At 42.4% G+C, this 18922-nt stretch overlaps 1 protein-coding gene across 1 annotated transcript in view; it reads left to right on the forward strand.

The window, feature by feature from the left end:
- The first annotated feature begins 562 nt into the window (after positions 1 to 562).
- Positions 563 to 18922, forward strand: part of SKAP1 (src kinase associated phosphoprotein 1) — a 263510-nt gene continuing 245150 nt past the window's right edge. The window contains exon 1 of the mRNA XM_036033815.1: positions 563 to 743. Within this exon, the coding sequence (XP_035889708.1) occupies positions 695 to 743 (49 nt within the window). The 5' untranslated portion in view covers positions 563 to 694. The remainder of the gene's footprint in view (positions 744 to 18922) is intronic.

Below are 18922 nucleotides of genomic sequence, written 5' to 3' on the forward strand. Positions count from 1 at the left end.
CTTTCGGCCTTCGGGAGGAAAGGACTCTTTAGCTCCCTGTGTCCATCGCTTTGACTCTCCCACAATGTCCGTTGGTGGCTTTGTATCATTTATTGGGACTTTGAGTCCCAATAAACGTCCCTTTAAACGTCCTGCTTTGCCTGCAAGAGTCAACGTTCTTCGCTGGTTTCTGGGTGTGGATGCGGGACCGGATGGGGGACTGAGTGCGGCTAGGCTCATGGAGGCGGGGACCAGTTCTTCCTTCGATTCTACTCTCCAGTCCCCCTGTCCTCCCCCCACCCCCGTGCCGCATTCCGGGCAGCAGCGTGGCTTTCACACCTGCCCCTTGAGGTCAACTGTTCAGTGCTTGGGCTGCGAAGTCCCCGAGAGGCGAGGCTCCTCGAAGTCGCGGTTAGTCCTTTTGTTTCAGCGGAGGGATTGGAGGGGCGCCGTCCGGTAGAGCGCCCCCCACAGGGCTTTCTCCCTCCGGGCGCAAGCAGAGCGCACAGGTGTCCCCTCTGGTCCCGGGCACCCCCCGCCCGCTGCGCGCGCCGCTTCCTGCCGCCGCCCCGCCCTGCGGCCCGGCCCGCGGCGCCCGCGGCAGAGGTACAGGTGCCTCCGCCGCGCCGCTGTCGCCTCCCTGCGCGCCGGCCCCGGCTCCAGGCCTTCACGGCCCCCTCCCGCCCCGCACACGGCCTCCCCAGCGCCCCGCCAAATGCAGGCCGCCGGCGTCCTCCCCGAGGAGATCCGTTGGCTCCTGACAGGTAACGCCGCCGCCCCCCCGGGACGCCCCCCGGGGCCGAGCGCAGGGCAGGAAAGGAGACGCGGGCGCCTCGCGAGCCTGGGCTTTCTTTTCGGCTTCCGCCACCCTGCGCCTTCTAGAACCTCGAGGCTTCCAGAGTCCTCTATCACGCCAAGCCAGATTTTCACGCTGCCACCCACCTCAGCGGCCCCTTCCGTCCCCTCAGTTCCACATTCTCTCCAATCTGGGCGTCGCTACCCCTCCACTTCGGCTTCCCCTCCTTCCAGGCTTCGGGACAACTTCGGGCCAGGTCTTGCCCACCCCTCCGGCCCCCTTCCCCTGCCACCTGGCCTGGTCTCTAGCCAGTCGCGTTCCCCTTGGGACTGCCCCAGGTGTGGAGCTCCGCGCCCCCACCCCCACCTCGCCAGGGTAACTGACATCTATCACGCAAGACCCGCACCCTCCCGCCTGCAGCTCCCCGAGGCCCTCCAGGGGGCTGTGCGGGGCTCCCTGGCTACTGGGAGTTTTTGTCAGCGCCGACACCCCGCCTCCCTCCACCAGCCTGCAGACTGCTGGGGCCGCGTCACCCACCCCGCAGGCCTCCCCTCGGCGTTCCACTCCTTCCTGCTCTAGAGGGGCCCCGCTGGGTGTGCTCGCCTGCAAAGGCGAGGGCCTAAGCAGCCCTTTAAGAGTTCAGGCCGCGCTCTCGAACACTCAACACATCCTTCTGACGCTCCACAGAGGCTTTTTGCGGATGCGCAGTGTCATCTGCCTCGTTCGCACTCCTCGTGGTGAAAGTTACACGCTGTCCCGTAACTGACCTGCCCGGGAAGGCGGCCCGCACTCCGTGCTGGCGCAAGGGTCCCCGGAGGCAGCTGCTCCGAGTTAAGCATTTTGGCATCCCAGTGACATTTTTGACACATATATAACAGATGGCCTGCTTTGGGCAGGTCATACTTTTGGCAAGGTGGGTTTTTGTTTTTTTTTTTTTTTGGTGCAGTTTCTCTCGATTTAATTGGTTTTATATCTCCATTACCTCGTTATCTCAGTATAAATGCCTCCTAATCAAATATTTGGCAAGTCCTTTTGGTCTCTGTTTGTAGCACTGTTTCCATTCTGGATTGTTTCTATGTAAGAGCTGTCAACTAGGTATTTCTTTTGAGGTGAAGTTTCCAAGGTCTGTGACCGGAGTAAATGCAAAATTTCAGAGCGGGAAAGTGTTTGCAGGGTGAGAGAGCATCGCCTGGGTGTCTAAGAAGGAGCCATCTCGCCCTGCCTTTGGGTTACTGTTTGATGTGCCCAGAAAGACTGTACAATGTTTGATTGTACAAGGAGGGGAGGAGCTATGGTGAAAGTTGAATCCTGCCCTTGCCTTTAAATTTAAAGATACAAAGTGATTCTTTTTTATTGGCATCTGTCATTTTATGAGAGGAAACCTATCTTACACGCTTGTTAAACCATATTTTCCATTTCGTGTGCAGCCTTGGTAGAAAATGCCTTTTTATTTTCAGAGACTTTCAGTGAAACCCACTCCTTCAATATTTTTGATGTGCGGGTCTTCATTGTTCAAAACTGACACTTTGGTAAACAGCTCATTTCTGCACCTGCCACCTTCCCTTAGCTTAGATTATTTTCTTGTTAGCGGACTGTTTTTAATGGAAGTCTTCAGATCCCCTTCTAGAGCAGAACCTTTGTTTGCTGACAAGTAGAGCAGGGTACGAATGGAGATTAATTGCAATTAGAGTCTGAATCTGAAGTGGAGGAAAAAATGCAAAGGTGGGATTCCACCAATAATTCTACTGAAAAATGCGTGAAGAATATGCTTTTGAAAGGTTCGTGTAATCATAGCAACATATTGGTTATAGGTTTTGCTTTTCATGGGACGCTGTCTCTGGTGTAGACCAGCAGAATTATTCATGGTACTGCAGGTAATTTGTGGATATTAGAAACCCATAATGGCTATCAGTTTAGCATATGTTGCTCTTTCCTTGTCCCCTGCCACACACATACCTCTTCAGGTTGACTGTTGACAATTAGGTCCTGATCTCTATATTGTCACTCAGCAGAGGGAGTCACAGGGTGAGAAGGCTGCTCCTGGGGTGCTGCCACAGGCTGTGGGGGCGGGGCTTCCACAATGAATCACTACTTTCATAAACCACGGCGTGAGCATTTGCACAGTGATTTAATGCTAGCCACCACAGCCATAACTTGAGCATTTATTTATTTACAACCATACAAGCATAAACGACAAGGGTGCTTTTGACATAATGTGTATGTTTTAAAAACTAAAATACGCAAAGCACTGGGAAAGGTTAGTGCCAAAACTTTGCATAATGAAGAAGGGAGCAGAAATTCGGAAGGTCTAAAATTAATTTCTTTAAGGATAACATTTTAAACTTTTGAAAATGTTTCATTCAACCCAGAAACTTCACTTCTAGGAATCTGTGCTACTGAAGTTCAAGGACATCCTGATGTCCATGAGCTGAGGAAGGCGGGGCGATGTATGAATGAATTATTCATTTTATGGCATATTTTGCAGCCGCTAAAAAGAATGCGATGGATATATAGATAGACAGATATGCTTGAAAAGTATCCATAACAGATTTTTAAGACTAAAAAAGCAAGGTGAACTATAATATATATAATATCTCATTTTGTCTGAAAACAAAGAAACTATCCCCCCCCCAAAAAAACCCCTTTATGTTATATATATTTGTTGGAGCCTAGGAAGAAATAAGAAAGAATATATACCAAGTTGTTAACATTCGTTTCCTGGGGAGGGGAGTGAGAGGGTGGGAGAGAGAGAATTAGTTATACTTCATATATTTTTGAGTTGTGAACTGTGACAATGACCATGCATGATGTTTCTAAGCAGGAGAAAACAACTACTAAAGTTATTTAAAAGAAAGGGGAACATCCCTGGCTGGTGTAGCTCAATGGATTGAGCGTGGGCTGCGAACCAAAGCATCGCAGGTTCGATTCCCAGTCAGGGCATCTGCCTGGGTTGCAGGCTACGGCCCCCAACAACCGCACATTCATATTTCTCTCTCTCTCTCTCTTTCTCCCTCCCCTCCCTCTCTAAAAATAAATAAATAAATCTTAAAAAAAAGAAAAGGGAACAGACAAAAGACAGATAGAAGCTTCGAGAGATCAGAGTGCTAAGGGGCCATTAACCAGGATTGTAATTATATTTTTCTCTTGTTAGCCCCGTGGGCATGTGGAATATTTTTTTTTTTTAGTGCTTGGGTTTTTGGCAAATGTTAAAGCAGGGAGAAGCTTCCAGAGTAACTCAGGAAACAGCTCCCTCAGATGGACTCTTGTTGAGCTCTCATATAGAAATAGTGACTGGTCGCTATCAGCAAAAGTACCTTACAGATAAGTGAAATGAAGACTGCTTACTGCATTTTTGAAAGAGGAGGAAATATTCAGGTCTGTTTTCAAACAGCCAGGCTTCAGACGTAGAGGTTATCGTTTTGTTTTTGTTTCGTGATAACCATGCCGAAAACAAAAACAATGGCGTGCTGGCAGTTTGCATAATCTTTGTTCCACAGATATAAACATAATCAGTTTCTCCCTTGCCTTGCTAGCCTGGCTTTTGAAGTCAGAAGTATGAGAGGCAAGCATGAAGGAGGGAGAATAAACAGTGTATCTTGTGTGATGGAATGGGGCCTACTTACCTTAATAGCTAACAGGGCCCAACTACCTACAAAGTACCTAAATCTTGCTTGGAATATGGATGAAAGCCAAAATAACATCTACAACCTGGCTGCATTTAGGAGCAATTGCTGTGTTAGTGCTGATTCTGATATGCCTATGGTTACTTATTTTTAAACTTCCTTGGAAAGGAGCAGTCATTAATCATTTCCTTCCAGATTGTTCTCCAGATTTGTATTGGTTGATGCAGCCAACCATAAAATCCTATTAACATAGTAAAACTCCAGTTCTGTGGAAGTCACAGGCGTGACTTGCTCTGGATAACTGAGGATATTTTCTTTAACCTCTCTAACGTTTTTATTGTAAACATTTGTGATCATTTTCTCCCTCAAATGCACTAGGAACTTTTCTCACTTCCTCGACCAACCAGTCTGTGCTGAGAACACCTCAATTCAGAGTTGTTATAGTGAATATCTGTTGTCATACTTTCGGAAATACATTGGGTTATTCAGGGATGTTTCTGCCATAATTACACCTGGATTGCTTTGTGAATGCCTATCTGCTTTATATTTTTATGTTTGTCACTCTTTTCCTACTCGTAGGCCAGGTTTATCATTTTATACCACTCTCAGTATATCTGCATCCCCAATGCTACTGGAACACCAGATAATCAAGTTTGTTGGAATTCAGATATGTGTAAAAGAAGGCATGAAAGATGCAGCCTTCGTGATTTGTATTCTGGCTGCTTTTAGAGTATTTCTGCTTAATTTTTGATACCGGGTTGTCTTCTAGATAGGTGAAGTTACGGGTAAGTTGATTTCTGAAAGGTAAGCTGTGACCACACTTCTTTTTAAAAGAAAATCATTTTTTATTGTTATTCTATTACAGCTGTCTGAATTCCTCCCTTCGCCTGCCTCTGCCCACTCCACCCCATTCTTCTTTCTTATGTTAGATTTTTCTGATTATAAAAATAATAATGCTCATTGTAGAATATTTAGAAAACACATAATGATGTGCAGTCATCCATAATCAACAACTGTTAAATTCTCATGTATTTCTTTCAGTTTTGATTATATCTTCATACGTTAAAAGTTGGGACATATTATGTATATGATTTTGGACAGTGAATTTTCCACATACAGTTTTTCACTTGCTATGATCTCCTGAGCATTTTTTTAGATCATGAATTTTTTTTCTTTTGAATGGTTTAGAAACTACACATTCTGGCCTTATTCCACTGGTGGTTTTACCTTGATGGCTTAAAACAGAAAACAAACAAATGAAAACCCCCATGTGTTTCCGATTAGCAACATTAAGGGTGAAGCAGAACCTTTTGACTCTTTTCTCCATGTGGAATCGCTAATATAGTCTGAGATTTTAGGCTCAGAATTATTAATGTCTTTATTGCATATCTTATGTTACATGACTTATTTATTGACATTTTAATAATATTTTTAAACCATTGTTATCCTACAATTTTTGTCCTGTTTAACTTGTTCATCGCTTGTTTTTTTATATCAGGCTTTTTTGCACTTGAACATTTCTTTGAATCTCTCAGATATTCAGACTATGCAGACAGTAGCCACCAGCACATGTGGGTATTTCCACTTAAATTACTTAAAATTAAATAAAACAAAAATTAATTTCTTCAATTGCACTAGCTATATACATTTCAGCTGTTCAGTAGCCACAGAGGCTATTTTTTTGTCTTTTTTTCTTTCTTTTTATTAAATTTATCGGGGTGACACTGGTTAATGATATTATATAGGTTTCAAGTGTACATTTCTTTCCCTTTTTAAAAAGATTTTATTTATTTATTTTAGAGAGAGGGGAAGGGAAGGAGAAAGAGAGGAAGAGAAACATCAATATGTCGTTGCCTCTCGCATGCCCCTCTCTGGGAACCTGGCCTGAAACCCATGCATGTGCCCTAAGTGGGAATAGAACCTGTGACCCTTTGGTTCGCAGGCTGGCTCTCAACCCATTGAGCCACACCAGCCAGGGCTACATTTCTATGATACATGATCTTCATATTGCATTGTGTGCCCACCACCCAAAGTCAAATTGTTTCTACCACCATATATTTGAATCACTTTACCCTTTTCTAGCCCCTCACCCCCTTCCCTTTGGTAACCACCATACTGTTGTCTGTGTTTATGAGTTTTTGGTTTTTTGTTTGTTCATTTGTTGCTTTCAGTTTTATATCCCACATATGAGCAAAATTATATGGCTCTTAACTTTTTCCGTCTGACTTATTTCACTTAGCATGATATTCTCAAGGTCCATCCATGTGTTGCAAATGGCAATATTTCATCTTTTTGTAGGCCAAGTAGTATATGTACTATTATTGTTTTGGGAAGTGCATAAAATCCTAGTAGATGACGATCTAGAATATAGTACTGAGAGAACTTCTCAGGAACCGTTCTTTGATACTACACTTACTGAGACCCTGAAGGTCCGGTATCTGTCTATCTAGTTTCATAGAAACTTAGCTGTGGGCATGAAGTTCTAGGGTCATACTTTCCCACTTCCTTCCTCTTCCTTCCAACTCAGCCTCTGGAAGTTCTCCCACTATCTTCTGGTCTTCAGTTTTGTGGAGGAAAAGTCTGACGCCAGCCTGATATGTTTCTTGTATAATACTCCCTCCCACTTCCTGCCTGGATGTTTATATGATATTTGTCTTTGCCTTCAAAAATGTCACTAGATAGTTTCAAGGTCTTAGACTTTTTAATAATTTTGCCTGGTAGGTACTGAACACTTTTAATCTATAGACTCAGGTCTTTTTTGTTTGTTTTTAATCCTCACCCAAGGATATATTGAGAGAGAGTGGGTGGGGGTAAAGCTGAGAGAGAGGGAGAGAGAGAGAGAGGGAGAGAGAGAAACATCAATTGGTTGCCTCCTGCATGCACCCTGACCAGGGACTGAACCCACAATCCAGGCATGTGCCCTGACCGGGAATAGAACCTGTGGCCTTTTGGTCTACTGGATGATGCTCCAACCAACTGAGCCACACCAGCCAGGGCTCAGGTCTATCTTTAACTTGGGAAGGTTTTCTACTATTGCCGTTGCTTTTACTCCATCTGCTTTATTCTGTCATACTGGGGTTTATGTAATACCTACATTGGACTTTCGATCTACTCTTCCATCTCCTGGATTGTTTCATACCTCCTGGACTTCAGTATTTGTTTAAATGTCCGTATAGTCTTTCCTCATTTTTCATTGTTTCATTTTCATTATATCTATTTAGCTCTGGCTTATAGATAAACAACTTTTTGAATGTTGTTAGAAATTTTCTAAACATTTCTGTTCTTGAATGATAAATTTATTTCAGAGGGAGACATTTTGTCTAGTTTTTCAAAATGGTCTTTTCTTTTTGAATGTTAGTGTTTTCTCATAGGTCCTGCCTATTTTATGTGTGTTAAGTTTGTGTAAATTCAGACCTTTACTCTGTCCCTTGCTTACTGGCTGTCTGACTTTGAATCTCAGTTTCCTCATCTGCAAAGTGGAGATAATTTCCTACCTTGTTATAGAGTGCTTTTATGCATGTATGTGTGAAAAAAATAGTATTTTTGTGAAACTGTCAATTAAAAAAAGGACATGGTTTACTTTCCCCTCCCCCCTTTTTATTTGCTAATTTTTTAAAATAACGGTAAACTTGCTCTGGCTGGTGTGGCTCAGTTGGTTGAACATTGTCCCTCAAAGCAAAACATTACCAGTTCGATTCCCGGTCAGGGCACATGCCTGAGTTGTGGTCCTGGTCCTGGGTTGGGGCTTATGTGAGAGGCAACCAACTGATGTCTCTCTGACACATCAGTGTTTCTCTCCTTCTCTTTCTCCCTGTCTTCCCCCATAAAGAAAGAGAGAGAGAGAAAAGAAAGAAAAGAGAGAAAGAGAGAGAGAAAGAAAGAAAGAAAGAAAGAAAGAAAGAGAGAAAGAAGGAAAGAAAGAAAGAAGGAAAGAAAGAAAATCTTTTTAAAAGCGGTAGAAGTATTTGAGCTTCATTGTGGGTACAGCCTACACGTGAGGTGGACTGCCCAGCTTACTGGTCTCTAGGTAAGATCTACTCTCCGTGGAAGCCCCGCCATCTCAAGACCTGGGTAATTCTCAAGGAGCATTCTCCAGGTCCCCTTTCCTTCTAGGCCCCCGTGCTCCTGCACATGCTCTCTCTGTCCTGGGTTGTGTAAGTCTGCAATTAGTGCTTCCCAACTGGGATGATTTGTTTCCCCAGGGACTTTGGGCAGCACATGGAGACATTTCTCATCGTCACAACTGCGGAAGGTACTACCGGCATCTAGTGGATGGAGGCCAGGGATGCTGATGAACTTCCTTTAATGCACAGGACAGTCCCCACAGCAAAGAATTACCCAGCCCCAAATGTCAGTTGTGCCAAGGTTGAAAAGGCGTGGCCTAGACATATAGTTGTCCTCGAGTTCCACAAACGCCTACCCATGTGCAGACCCTGTGAGAGCAGAAGACATCTCCAGAGATTCAGGGGGTGCAGGGTGAGGTGGGAGGGGTTTCCATGGCGGGAATGCAAATGCTTGCAATGGGAGTATCGGACATTCTGTTCCTAAATGCCCTTCTGGCACGCAGCCGTCAGAGAGCGCGCTCTGGCCCTTTCTCCCGGGCGTGGTTCCCGTCCTTACGCCTCCTCACTGGCACGTCCTCTCTTCATCCTACCTGGAGCAAAATTTAAAAAGATATGTTTTCTCTGGCCATATGAAAAGACAGTTTATTTATCTGTTTAGTTGTGTAGGTTCCCAGCGACACCCACACACGGAGAAACAAGTCCCCTTTCCAAACAAGGACAGTTCTCGCTCAGAGAGGAATTCTAGCGCCAGCTATTAAGATAATAACATTTTTACCTCATTACATACGTGCAATACTTAACCATTTTTTAATCATTTTAAATATAAGAAAAAATAGGTAAGTTTCAAGTTTTACCATCATCGGAGAATCTTAACATATTGACATAACTATCATAGATCTAATTTTTTTTCATGTTATAAACCATTACGCCCTACAGAAATCCTATAATTTCTGCTACATTTATTCATATTTATTTCCCCTGTGTTTCCAAGTTCATTGCTTGCTTTTCCGGTTTGGCAGTGCTGCATTATAGGTTAGGTGATTATAACAGATGGCCTTGCGGGTTCGGAGTCTTTGAGTTCCACTGTTTAATTTTACTGTTCAGCTTTTCGTGGGAGACAGGACAGACGTGGGCCCAAGAACAGAGTGGTCCTAGCGGCCAGAGGGCACGTCTTCCTGAAGGCTGAGGGCTTGGGTGGAGCCATTTACGAATTACTTAAGTTCTTATCTAGGGTCCCCCCCAATGTTGCTGACGTTCCAATACTAGTACATTATAGGGAAATAAAAGTCTTCTTCACATAACAGGAGCTTTACTAAAATGTGTTCAGTGCCACATATTTATAATTATTTGAATCAATATTGTAGTTGAATTAGAATTAAGGTATTACTTATAATCCAGTATGAGAAGTATGCTGGGGTATTTAGCTACAGAAAAATATCTGTTATCCGCTTTGCAATAAACCTCCTTAAAATTACACTTCCTTTAAAATAGTTTTCCTTTCTGATAACATGGTTTGTGAGCCTCTTTATCCATCATTCCCTTCCTTCCTTCCTTCCTTCTTAGTATTTTTATTAAGATATGATTTATGTACATAAAATCCACAAGTCTTAAATGTTACAGCAGGGTGATTTTAATATATGTATATACCTGTGTGACGACTGCCCAGATCCAGACAAAAATGTTACCATTATCCTAGAAACTGTCCTTTCTGGTTCTGGAACTTCACATAATCAGTATGATCTCTTTTTTGTCTGTTCTCAATGTAAGGTTTCCTAGAGTTAATCTATGGTGTGCCCTGTATCAGTTTTATCTTACCCTTTTTGCTAAGCAGTATCCCATTGTGTGAATATCCCACAGTCTGTTTATCCGCTCGTCTGCTGATGGACACGGAGTTTTCAGTTTGGGGTTATCATGAATACAGCTGCCATGAGCATTCTTGAGTAACGTGTTGTGTGAGCATGAACACTCATTTCTCTCAGATTAATATCTAGGAAGAGAGGTACTGGGTCATAGGATAGGCATGTGTTGGATTTTATTAGCAACTCCAAACAGTTTTCCAGAGCGATGGCGCCCATCTCACACTCCCACCAGCAGTGTACGAGAGCCCCCTTTGCTCCACACCCTCACCGGCACTTGGTCCTGCGGTCTTTTTATTTTCAGGTGTCCTGGTGGACGTTACGGTCCATGCATTTTATTTTTGGTTACAGAAATAATTCATGAACATATTTTTATTGTAGAATAATTGCACAACATGGACATATATGGACAACTTGATTATTAAACATAGCAGTGTTGAATATTTTTCCATGTGAATTTGTCTGTTTGTCTATATTTAGACTGTTGCACGGTATTTAAGATTTCATTTAACTGTTCTCCTGTTGGCGGATGTTTAGGTTGTTTCCAAGTTTTTTATATTTACACAGAGCTATAGAGAACATAGCTGTATGTGCATTTTTGTGTACATATGCAGATATTTCTGCAGGATAGATTCTTTTTTTTTCCTTTTTTAAAATTTTATTGTTGACCCGGGGTCAGCCTGAGCCACGGACTTCTATTTCTTTTCCTGTGACACGGTACCTAGGACCAGGCAAAGGGGGGAAAGAAGGACTGTGTGTGTTTATGGGTGTTTTAAGGGACTTTGGGATTTTAATGAAGACATTTAGTCACTAGTCTTAAGTCTGTGTAACTTTTGAATAAATATTAATGCCTTTCCTTTTCACCGAAAAAAACTTATTGTTGTTCAAGTGCCATTATCGGCTCCCCCCTCCCCCTCTGCCCCCCACCCCAGCCATCCCCACCTCCCTCCCCTGATTCCATCCCTCTTGGTTTTGTCCATGTGTCCTTTATAGTTGTCGGATAGATTCTTAGACTACCAAATAAAGACTGCAGAAGTGTTAATCCTAGATTTTTAGTCTGGCCACTAGTGAAAACTTAAAGTACTTTCTGTGTTTTAGTTTCTGTGTTTTTTCCTCTGTGCTGTGAGTATGTGGGTATTGTCATTTTTTTCCCCTTCAGGAGGTAGGAGAATTAAAAACATAAATACCACCTATCTCTTGGGTTATGGAGCAGAAACAATCAGCAGATTGAAGCAAGTCATATCCAGAATATGCGAGGTTTAAAACCAGTTCTGAACAAACTGAAAGTTATTTTCCCCCATTGTGATACTTTCATGTAATCGGTATGAAAAAAGACAAGAGTTCCAGGAAGCCTTCAGTTACTAGGGTAGGAAAATGAAGCACTGAAGTTTTAGAGGTTCGGTTTCAGTGAGATATTTTTGAGTGACTGCAGAAGTCCTACTGGCCTGATATCTTCAGTGTTACAGTGACAAGGGGTCAGAAATAGTTGTTTGTTTCTACTGGAAGCCGTCAGCGAGACTTCATAGAAGTTGGACTAGCCAGCATGCTGGTTGCTTCCGCAAAACAGCAAGCTTAAAGAGATAGTTGTGATGTTTAATGTAGTATTCAGAATACCCAGGTATCTAGAATGAAATGTGGTTTTCGGTTAGTATTTCTAGGGTGGAGATTGTGTGGTTTGGCAAACATGGTTTGTGGGGCATGGCAAGGTGAGTAGGCACAGTTTGTCACTAGAAAGGATGTCTTACTCTTTTTTTAAAAAAAGATTTTATTAGTTTTAGACAGAGCAGAAAGGAGAGAGAAAGAGAGGGAGAGAAATGTCAATTTGTGGCCTCTAGTACACTAGTACACCCTCCACTGGGGACCTGGCCTGCAACCTAGGCATGTGCCCTGACTGGGAATCGAACTGGCGACCCCTTTGGTTTGCAGGCTGGTGCTCAATCCACTGAGCCACACCAGCCAGGGATCTTACTCTTACTCTTACATTTTTACTCTCTACAGTCATCCATCCAAATAGAGGGCCCCTGGGGGTCCTTCCTCCCCTTTGTCTCCCCTCTTTTCTTCCCTGTAATCCCAATAAACCTTTTCACTCCCCCCCCCACCCCCAGGCCCCACATAGGGTTCCATCTCCAACCTGGAGGGGAGAGGTCTAGTCTTGAGGGCTTTAACTCCTTCAAAGTGTTCAGAATGAAGGATCTACAAGATAAACACTTTATTTTATCAGAAAAAAACATTAGGTGTCATTGAAAATGTAAGCAAAGATGAGGCTGAAGTAGCATCCTGCTCCCAGAATTTTTTTTTTATATCCGTGAATAGTTTTCCAATGTTTACATAGGTTTTTTCCTATAGAACAATGTTTTTATGTAAAAAAAGAACCAAGTTTTTAAAAAGCTGATTCCCAGGCCAGCCCATTAAACAAAATGAAACAAAACCAAACCAAACCAGAACAAAACAAAACAAAACCAAAACCCCCAACAACCCCACCTTATGAGTATATCGCTGAAGGAGAGGACTATGCACATAATACTTGGTGGGGGACGATCATCTAGCTTGGGACTCCAGAAAGGCTCTCTAGCCTGAAGCCTGGCTCACTCTGCGGGAACCCACTGTTTGTCTACCTGTTTCCCACCACCAGGCTCCGACAGTGTTTGTGACTGGGGAGTGCCTCCAACGGGCGGGGCTGGGAACGGAGTGAGGAGCTGGGTGAGAGCCACGTTTGGGCTGAGACCATTTAAAGCTCCAGAATGAGAGCAAGACTGGGCCCTCACCCAGATGGGAGGAGAGACCCCGTGGAAGGACCCACAGGGAAAGAAGGGAATCACTTCTCATCTCTTTCTATTCTTCTCCTGCCTCCTCATCTCCAACCCCATCTCCCATTGAAAGCAGGGCTGCCAACAGGCTTGCAGGTGCCGTGATAAGAGGCGGGGGCTGGGAGATGGGGTGCGGAACGATGGCAGAAGCCAGCAGAAGGTTTTGAAGTGAAATGACAACAAAAGCAGCAGCAGCAGCAGCAGCAGCAGCAGCGGCAGCAGCAAGAGAATGGATATTTCTCTGCTCAAGCTCAGCCAGGACAACCATGTGCATTTAAAGAATACTTGCAAGTACTTGGAGACTTCTTTTTACTAAAGAGAGGACCTGACATACTTACTGCCCAGATTTGAATGTCGTAGAATTAATTTGATGAGTCATTTAGCTGGTGCCAACAACCCTTTTGCATCTAAACAAAAATATCAAATGTGTAATGCCAGTAGAGGCAGAAATTTATGCTGTCCTCCTTTTAGAAATGTGAATTCAGCTTTAGCAGTTCAAATACTTTCACAGAGTATCCCCTCTAGGAATGCTTTGATTGGTTTTTGGTTGATGAAACTGTTTTCAGCAGCTTTGGACATTCATCCTGCCCCCATGTTGATTGAAGCGAACTTTTGAGTTGTAGAAACATGTATCAACAACAACAACAACAAAAAACATTTGCAAGTGTTAGGGAACACTGACTTAATTTTTTTTCTTTCAGTGTATTAGGAGCATTACTTAGAAAACAGATGGAGGCGACCGCTATCTTTTAGTGGTTTGAAAAATGTGACCCAGAAGAGATCACTGTCCTCCAAATAAAAGAGTAGCCTAGTAAATGGACAGAGTCGGAGACTTGGGAGAATGTCAGAAACTTTCACCGGTTTACAAACCTAGTGATCCTGGGCACATCCAGCTGAGCCAGAACCTTTTCAGATGCTTCCTACCCTGCAGTGGGGTTTCCCAGGGATGTGCCGGTCATGTCACGCCTACAGGGCTCCACATACCCTCTGTCCTCTTGTTCTTCTGTCTTTTCTTGTTCCTTACTCTACTGTTTCCAGAATAAATAACCTACTTAGAAGCTGAGAAATCTATGTTTTAGGGAACCTGTGAATCATAATAGGAAGGTGCATGTTTGCCAGAGCTGTGCTTACCTTTTAAACATGGAATGTAAAGCAATTGTACATTACTTTTATTTTTTAAAATTTTTTGTTGTTGTTCAATCACAGTTGTCTTCATTTCCCTCCATTACTCTCCCCTGTCCTACTCACCCCCCACCTTCCCCCTCAGTCCTCCCCCGCCCCGTTGTCTTTGTCCGTGGGTCCTTTATATATGTTCCTTGACTGGACCCTTCCCCTTCAAATATTCTGTATTGCCACAAGCCTGCTTTGAAAAACAATCTTTCACCACTGTCCCTCTGGCCCCTCACCTTTATGTTCTGCTCTCCAAGGTGAAATTCTTTCAGTCTCTTTCACTGAGATCTGCCGCCTCAGGACCTTTGCACATGATGTTTCCATGCTTGTGCCATTCTTTTCCTCATCCCACCAGCTCCCCATCTCCCTTCCACCTGCAACATGCACACTTGGCCTGCTAGCCTGGGGCTTCCAAGTGAAAGGTCAGTTGTGTGAGAGGTCTTCCCTGACTCACCTTCTGTAGACGAGGTGCCTCTACTCTGGGCCTGTGCCCCCTCACTTTGCTTACTATAACTTATGTCACAATTTATTCTGATTGTCTATTGAAGTCTGTATTCTTTCTAGACTCTAAACTCTTAAGATTAAGATCTATTTTGTTCACTTTTTTAGTAACCAGAATGTAATAAGTACTCAATAAATATCTGTTGAAGAATAAAGACATTTAGGAAAAAAGTGGCATATTTATGATGTGCTTCTGATTTCGTCTTTTCTCATTGGTGGAGGACATTTGTGTCACGTAGTATAGCCCACTCAGCAGTCGAAGGTCATCGAATGTTATGGATAGTGAGTGCCGTGATGTTGGAGGTGCCGGAAGAGTGTTCTTACGCAGTTAGTGACGGTTTCCCAGTGGGTTCTGCAGTTGCAGGAGCCTAAGGCATTTTGATGTAACAGAACATGCTTATAGAACTCTTAGAAGAGATCTTCTAAGAACTCTTAAAGAAATCTTATAAAACTCTTAAAAGGTTGATCACTGAGTCAAAAGCCCACCAGACAGAATGATGAACTTGGTTGAATACAGGGAGTGATACACTGAGGGACCTTTTAAGATCTCTAGTGTGTTCGGTGGTGAGGAACGCGTTTCTGAGCAGGGTCACTTACTCAGGCACCTTCAGATCGCAGTCAGTGTAAGTGGCATCGTCTTCTCAATTGAAAGACAAATATATTATATATTGGGCTGCAATTTTCTTTCCTTAACATCTTTATCAAGTTTTGATATCCAGTTTATGCTGGCTTTATAAAATGAGTTGGGGAGTATATGTAATACTAGACATATCATTCCTTACATAGCCCTTTCTTTTGATTGTCGATGCCTTCTTGGTTCCTCTAGTAAGTTGTGGGTGTATTTTTAGATCAGGTTAAAAAAGCAGACTAATGAGACAGATGGAAGGGGTTGTCTTTGTGTCCTTTTACTCCCCCGAGGAGCTGACACTTGCAGGGGAAGGAACAAGGGCTTAAATTAACATTAAATGAGTCCTAAAGTGTTCTGAAAGGAAGCCTTTCAACAAAGTAATTTGAAGTGAAACTGAAAGAGTAAAGTCCTCATAAAAATATCAAATCGTCCTTAGTGACATCTTTGGAGGGTAATGATATCCTATTGATTCCATCTTAGTATATAGATACAATTATCTAGGAGATTGTACTTTTAAAAATTTGTTAAGGGGAGTAGCAGTTCACAATAACACATACACTGATCATCCAGAGGAATAAAGTACACCGTTCATCTCCCTCACAGTTCTCTCCGTCCCCCACTTCCTCTCCGCCTGGGGGGTCCCCTCCCCTGCTCACACCCGTGAGCCTGCGCAGCCCACTACCACCGAGGGGAGGCAGGATGAGGAATAAAAGTTAAAGGCTATCTATCCAAATTATGAGTGATTCTACCTTATGGCTGCATGGTAATTTTTATTTTACATATTTTTTTCTTACTCTAAAATATTTATTTAGAAAATATAGAAAAGTATGAAGACCTTAAAAATGCTCATAATGCCTAGAGACTACCTAGAGACAACCATGGTTAGTATTGCAGTCCTTGCCTGGCCTGTAGGAAGAACGCAATAAAGGTTGGGTTAACGAGTGAATTTAACCCAGACCCTTTTTTTCACCCCGCCTCAAAATGTTAAGATTATACCATATACCAGTTTTTAAAAATTAATAGACTTTATTTTTTTTAAGTTTTGATTTATAAAAATGTAACATAGTAAAGAATTCCCCTATTTCCCCTTCCTCTCGGTTTCCCCTATTATTACATTTTATATTAATATGATATATTCATTATGAATAATGAACTGATACATTATTAACTAGAGTCCATCGTTTATTCAGATTTCCTTAGTTTTTACCTAAGGTCCTTTTTCTGTTCTTGAATCCTAGCCAGAATACCTCATTTAATTTAGTTTCCTTAGACTCCTCTTGGCAATGGCTGTTTCTCAGACTTCCCTTGTTGTTGATGACCTTCACAGTTTTGAGGAGTGCTGGCCAGTATATTGTAGCATTACCCCTGCATTAGCATTTCTTTGATTTTTTTTTTATGATTAGACTAGGGTTGTGAGTTTGGGGGAGGAGGATCACAGAGGCAAAGTGCCATTCTCAACATGTGTCAAGGGTATATTATATGCTATTAACATAATTTATAACTGTTGATGTTGACCTTGACCCCCTGGCTGATTATTGTTTGTGAGGTTTCTGCACTGTGAAGTTACTCTTTGTTCCCCCTTTCAATACTGTAGTCTTGGAAGGAAGTCTCTATGTGCAGCCCGCATTTATGGGGTGGGAGCTATGTTCTCCCTTCTTCAAGGTGAAGTATTTGCATAAATTATTTGGACTACTTCTGCACTGAGAGATTTGTCTCTGCTCCCTCATTTATTAATTAATTTAGTTATTTATTTATATCACTATGGACTCACGAATACTTACACTTTGAGTTATAGTCGAATATTAGCTTATTTTGTTACCTTATTTCAGCTTTGACTGTTGGGAGCTCCTTTATTTGGCTCCTGTGCCTCATCAGTCAGTCTGTGTGTGTGTGTGTGTGTGTGTGTGTGTGTGTTTGGGGCACTTGCTCACTTCTTTCTGGCACACTACAAGATGCTCCAGGCTCATCCTGTATATCACTTGCCCCAGTCCTAAAATTAGCCACCTGTCCCAGGAGCTTTGGTTCCTTTTATTAAAGGTTGGTATTAGAAACCAAAATCTGGACACTAGGTGTGCTCACTGTTACTGGGATTCTTTTTAGGCTCTGTCAGCTGGCAAAACAAAGAAATATATGTTATTATAATCTTACATATACATATAACTACTAAAATTCTATATGTAATCATCTGTGTCTAGATAAAGTTAAATGAGTTCTTTTACAGATGTCTCCAACTCTAACTCATTCTATACTCCTCTCCTTTTTCTGTTCCTGCTACTTGCTCCTCTTCATTTTGCTCTAACAGTGAGCAACCTGGCTCCAAGCAATCACCATCCATTTGTTGTTTGATCAAAGCAAATACATATACAATTCAAGAATTGTTTGCCCATACACCTATGAGTAACAACTTTATTGACCAGAGTCCAGTATGTATGTAACAATTCCTTTTGCCTTTACTCTTACGCGATTCATTTCCAAAGTTACTTAGGGCAGCACCTTTTCTACATCCCCTTCAGTGAGGTTATTTCACGTTCTTTCTTGAGTTCCTCCAACCTCCCAAATGAGTTTTTGAAATTTGAAGACATTAAGATTCATTCTGTGTTGTAGATTTCTACAGGTTTTGACAAATACACAAGGTTGTGTATCCACTATTGAAGTGTCATTCAGTATTGTTTCACTGCCCTGCAAATCCCCTTTGCTTCACCAATGTATCCCTCCCCTAGTCCTCTCAAACCCCTTGCCAACCGCTGATCTTTTCATTGTCTCTATAGTGTTGCCTTTTCCAGAATGTCATGTAATTGGACTTATACAATGTGTAGCATTTTCAGATTGGCATCTTTTACTTAGTAATATGCATTTAAGTTTCCCTCATGTCCTTTCACAGCTTGATAGCTCATTTCTTGTTAATGCAGAAGGGCATTCCCCTCTCTGGATGTACCACAGTCTGTTTATCCATTCACCTACTGGCAGATGTCTTGGTTGCTTCTAAGTTTTGGCAATTATGAATAAAGCTACTATAAACATCCATGTGCAGGTTTTTGCATGGACATAAAATTTCAGTTCAACTGGGTAAATTCTTAGGAGTGTAATTACTGGATCATATGGTACGACTATATTTAGCTTTGTAAGAAACTGCCAAACTGTCTTCCAAAGTGGTTATACGATTGGTATCTTGAAAGGAATTGTGTTGAATCTGTAGATTGCTATGGACATTTTAATGATGTTAATTCTTCCTGTTAATGAATGTGGTATATGCTTCCACTTATCTGTATCTTCTTTGTTTTCCTTCTTTAGTGTCTTAATTTTCTGAGTGTAAGTCTTTTACATCCTTGGTTAAACTTATTCCTAGGTAGTTTATTTTTCTTTGATGCAATTGTAAATGGGATTGTTTTCTTAGTTTTCCTTCCTGATAGTTCATTTTTGGTGCATAAAAATGCAACTGATTTCTAGGTATTTATTTTTGCACTCTGCCACTTTACTGAATTCACTTATCAGTTCTAG

This window comes from Phyllostomus discolor, chromosome 8 (genome assembly GCF_004126475.2).
Source record: "Phyllostomus discolor isolate MPI-MPIP mPhyDis1 chromosome 8, mPhyDis1.pri.v3, whole genome shotgun sequence".
Taxonomy (NCBI): domain Eukaryota; kingdom Metazoa; phylum Chordata; class Mammalia; order Chiroptera; family Phyllostomidae; genus Phyllostomus; species Phyllostomus discolor.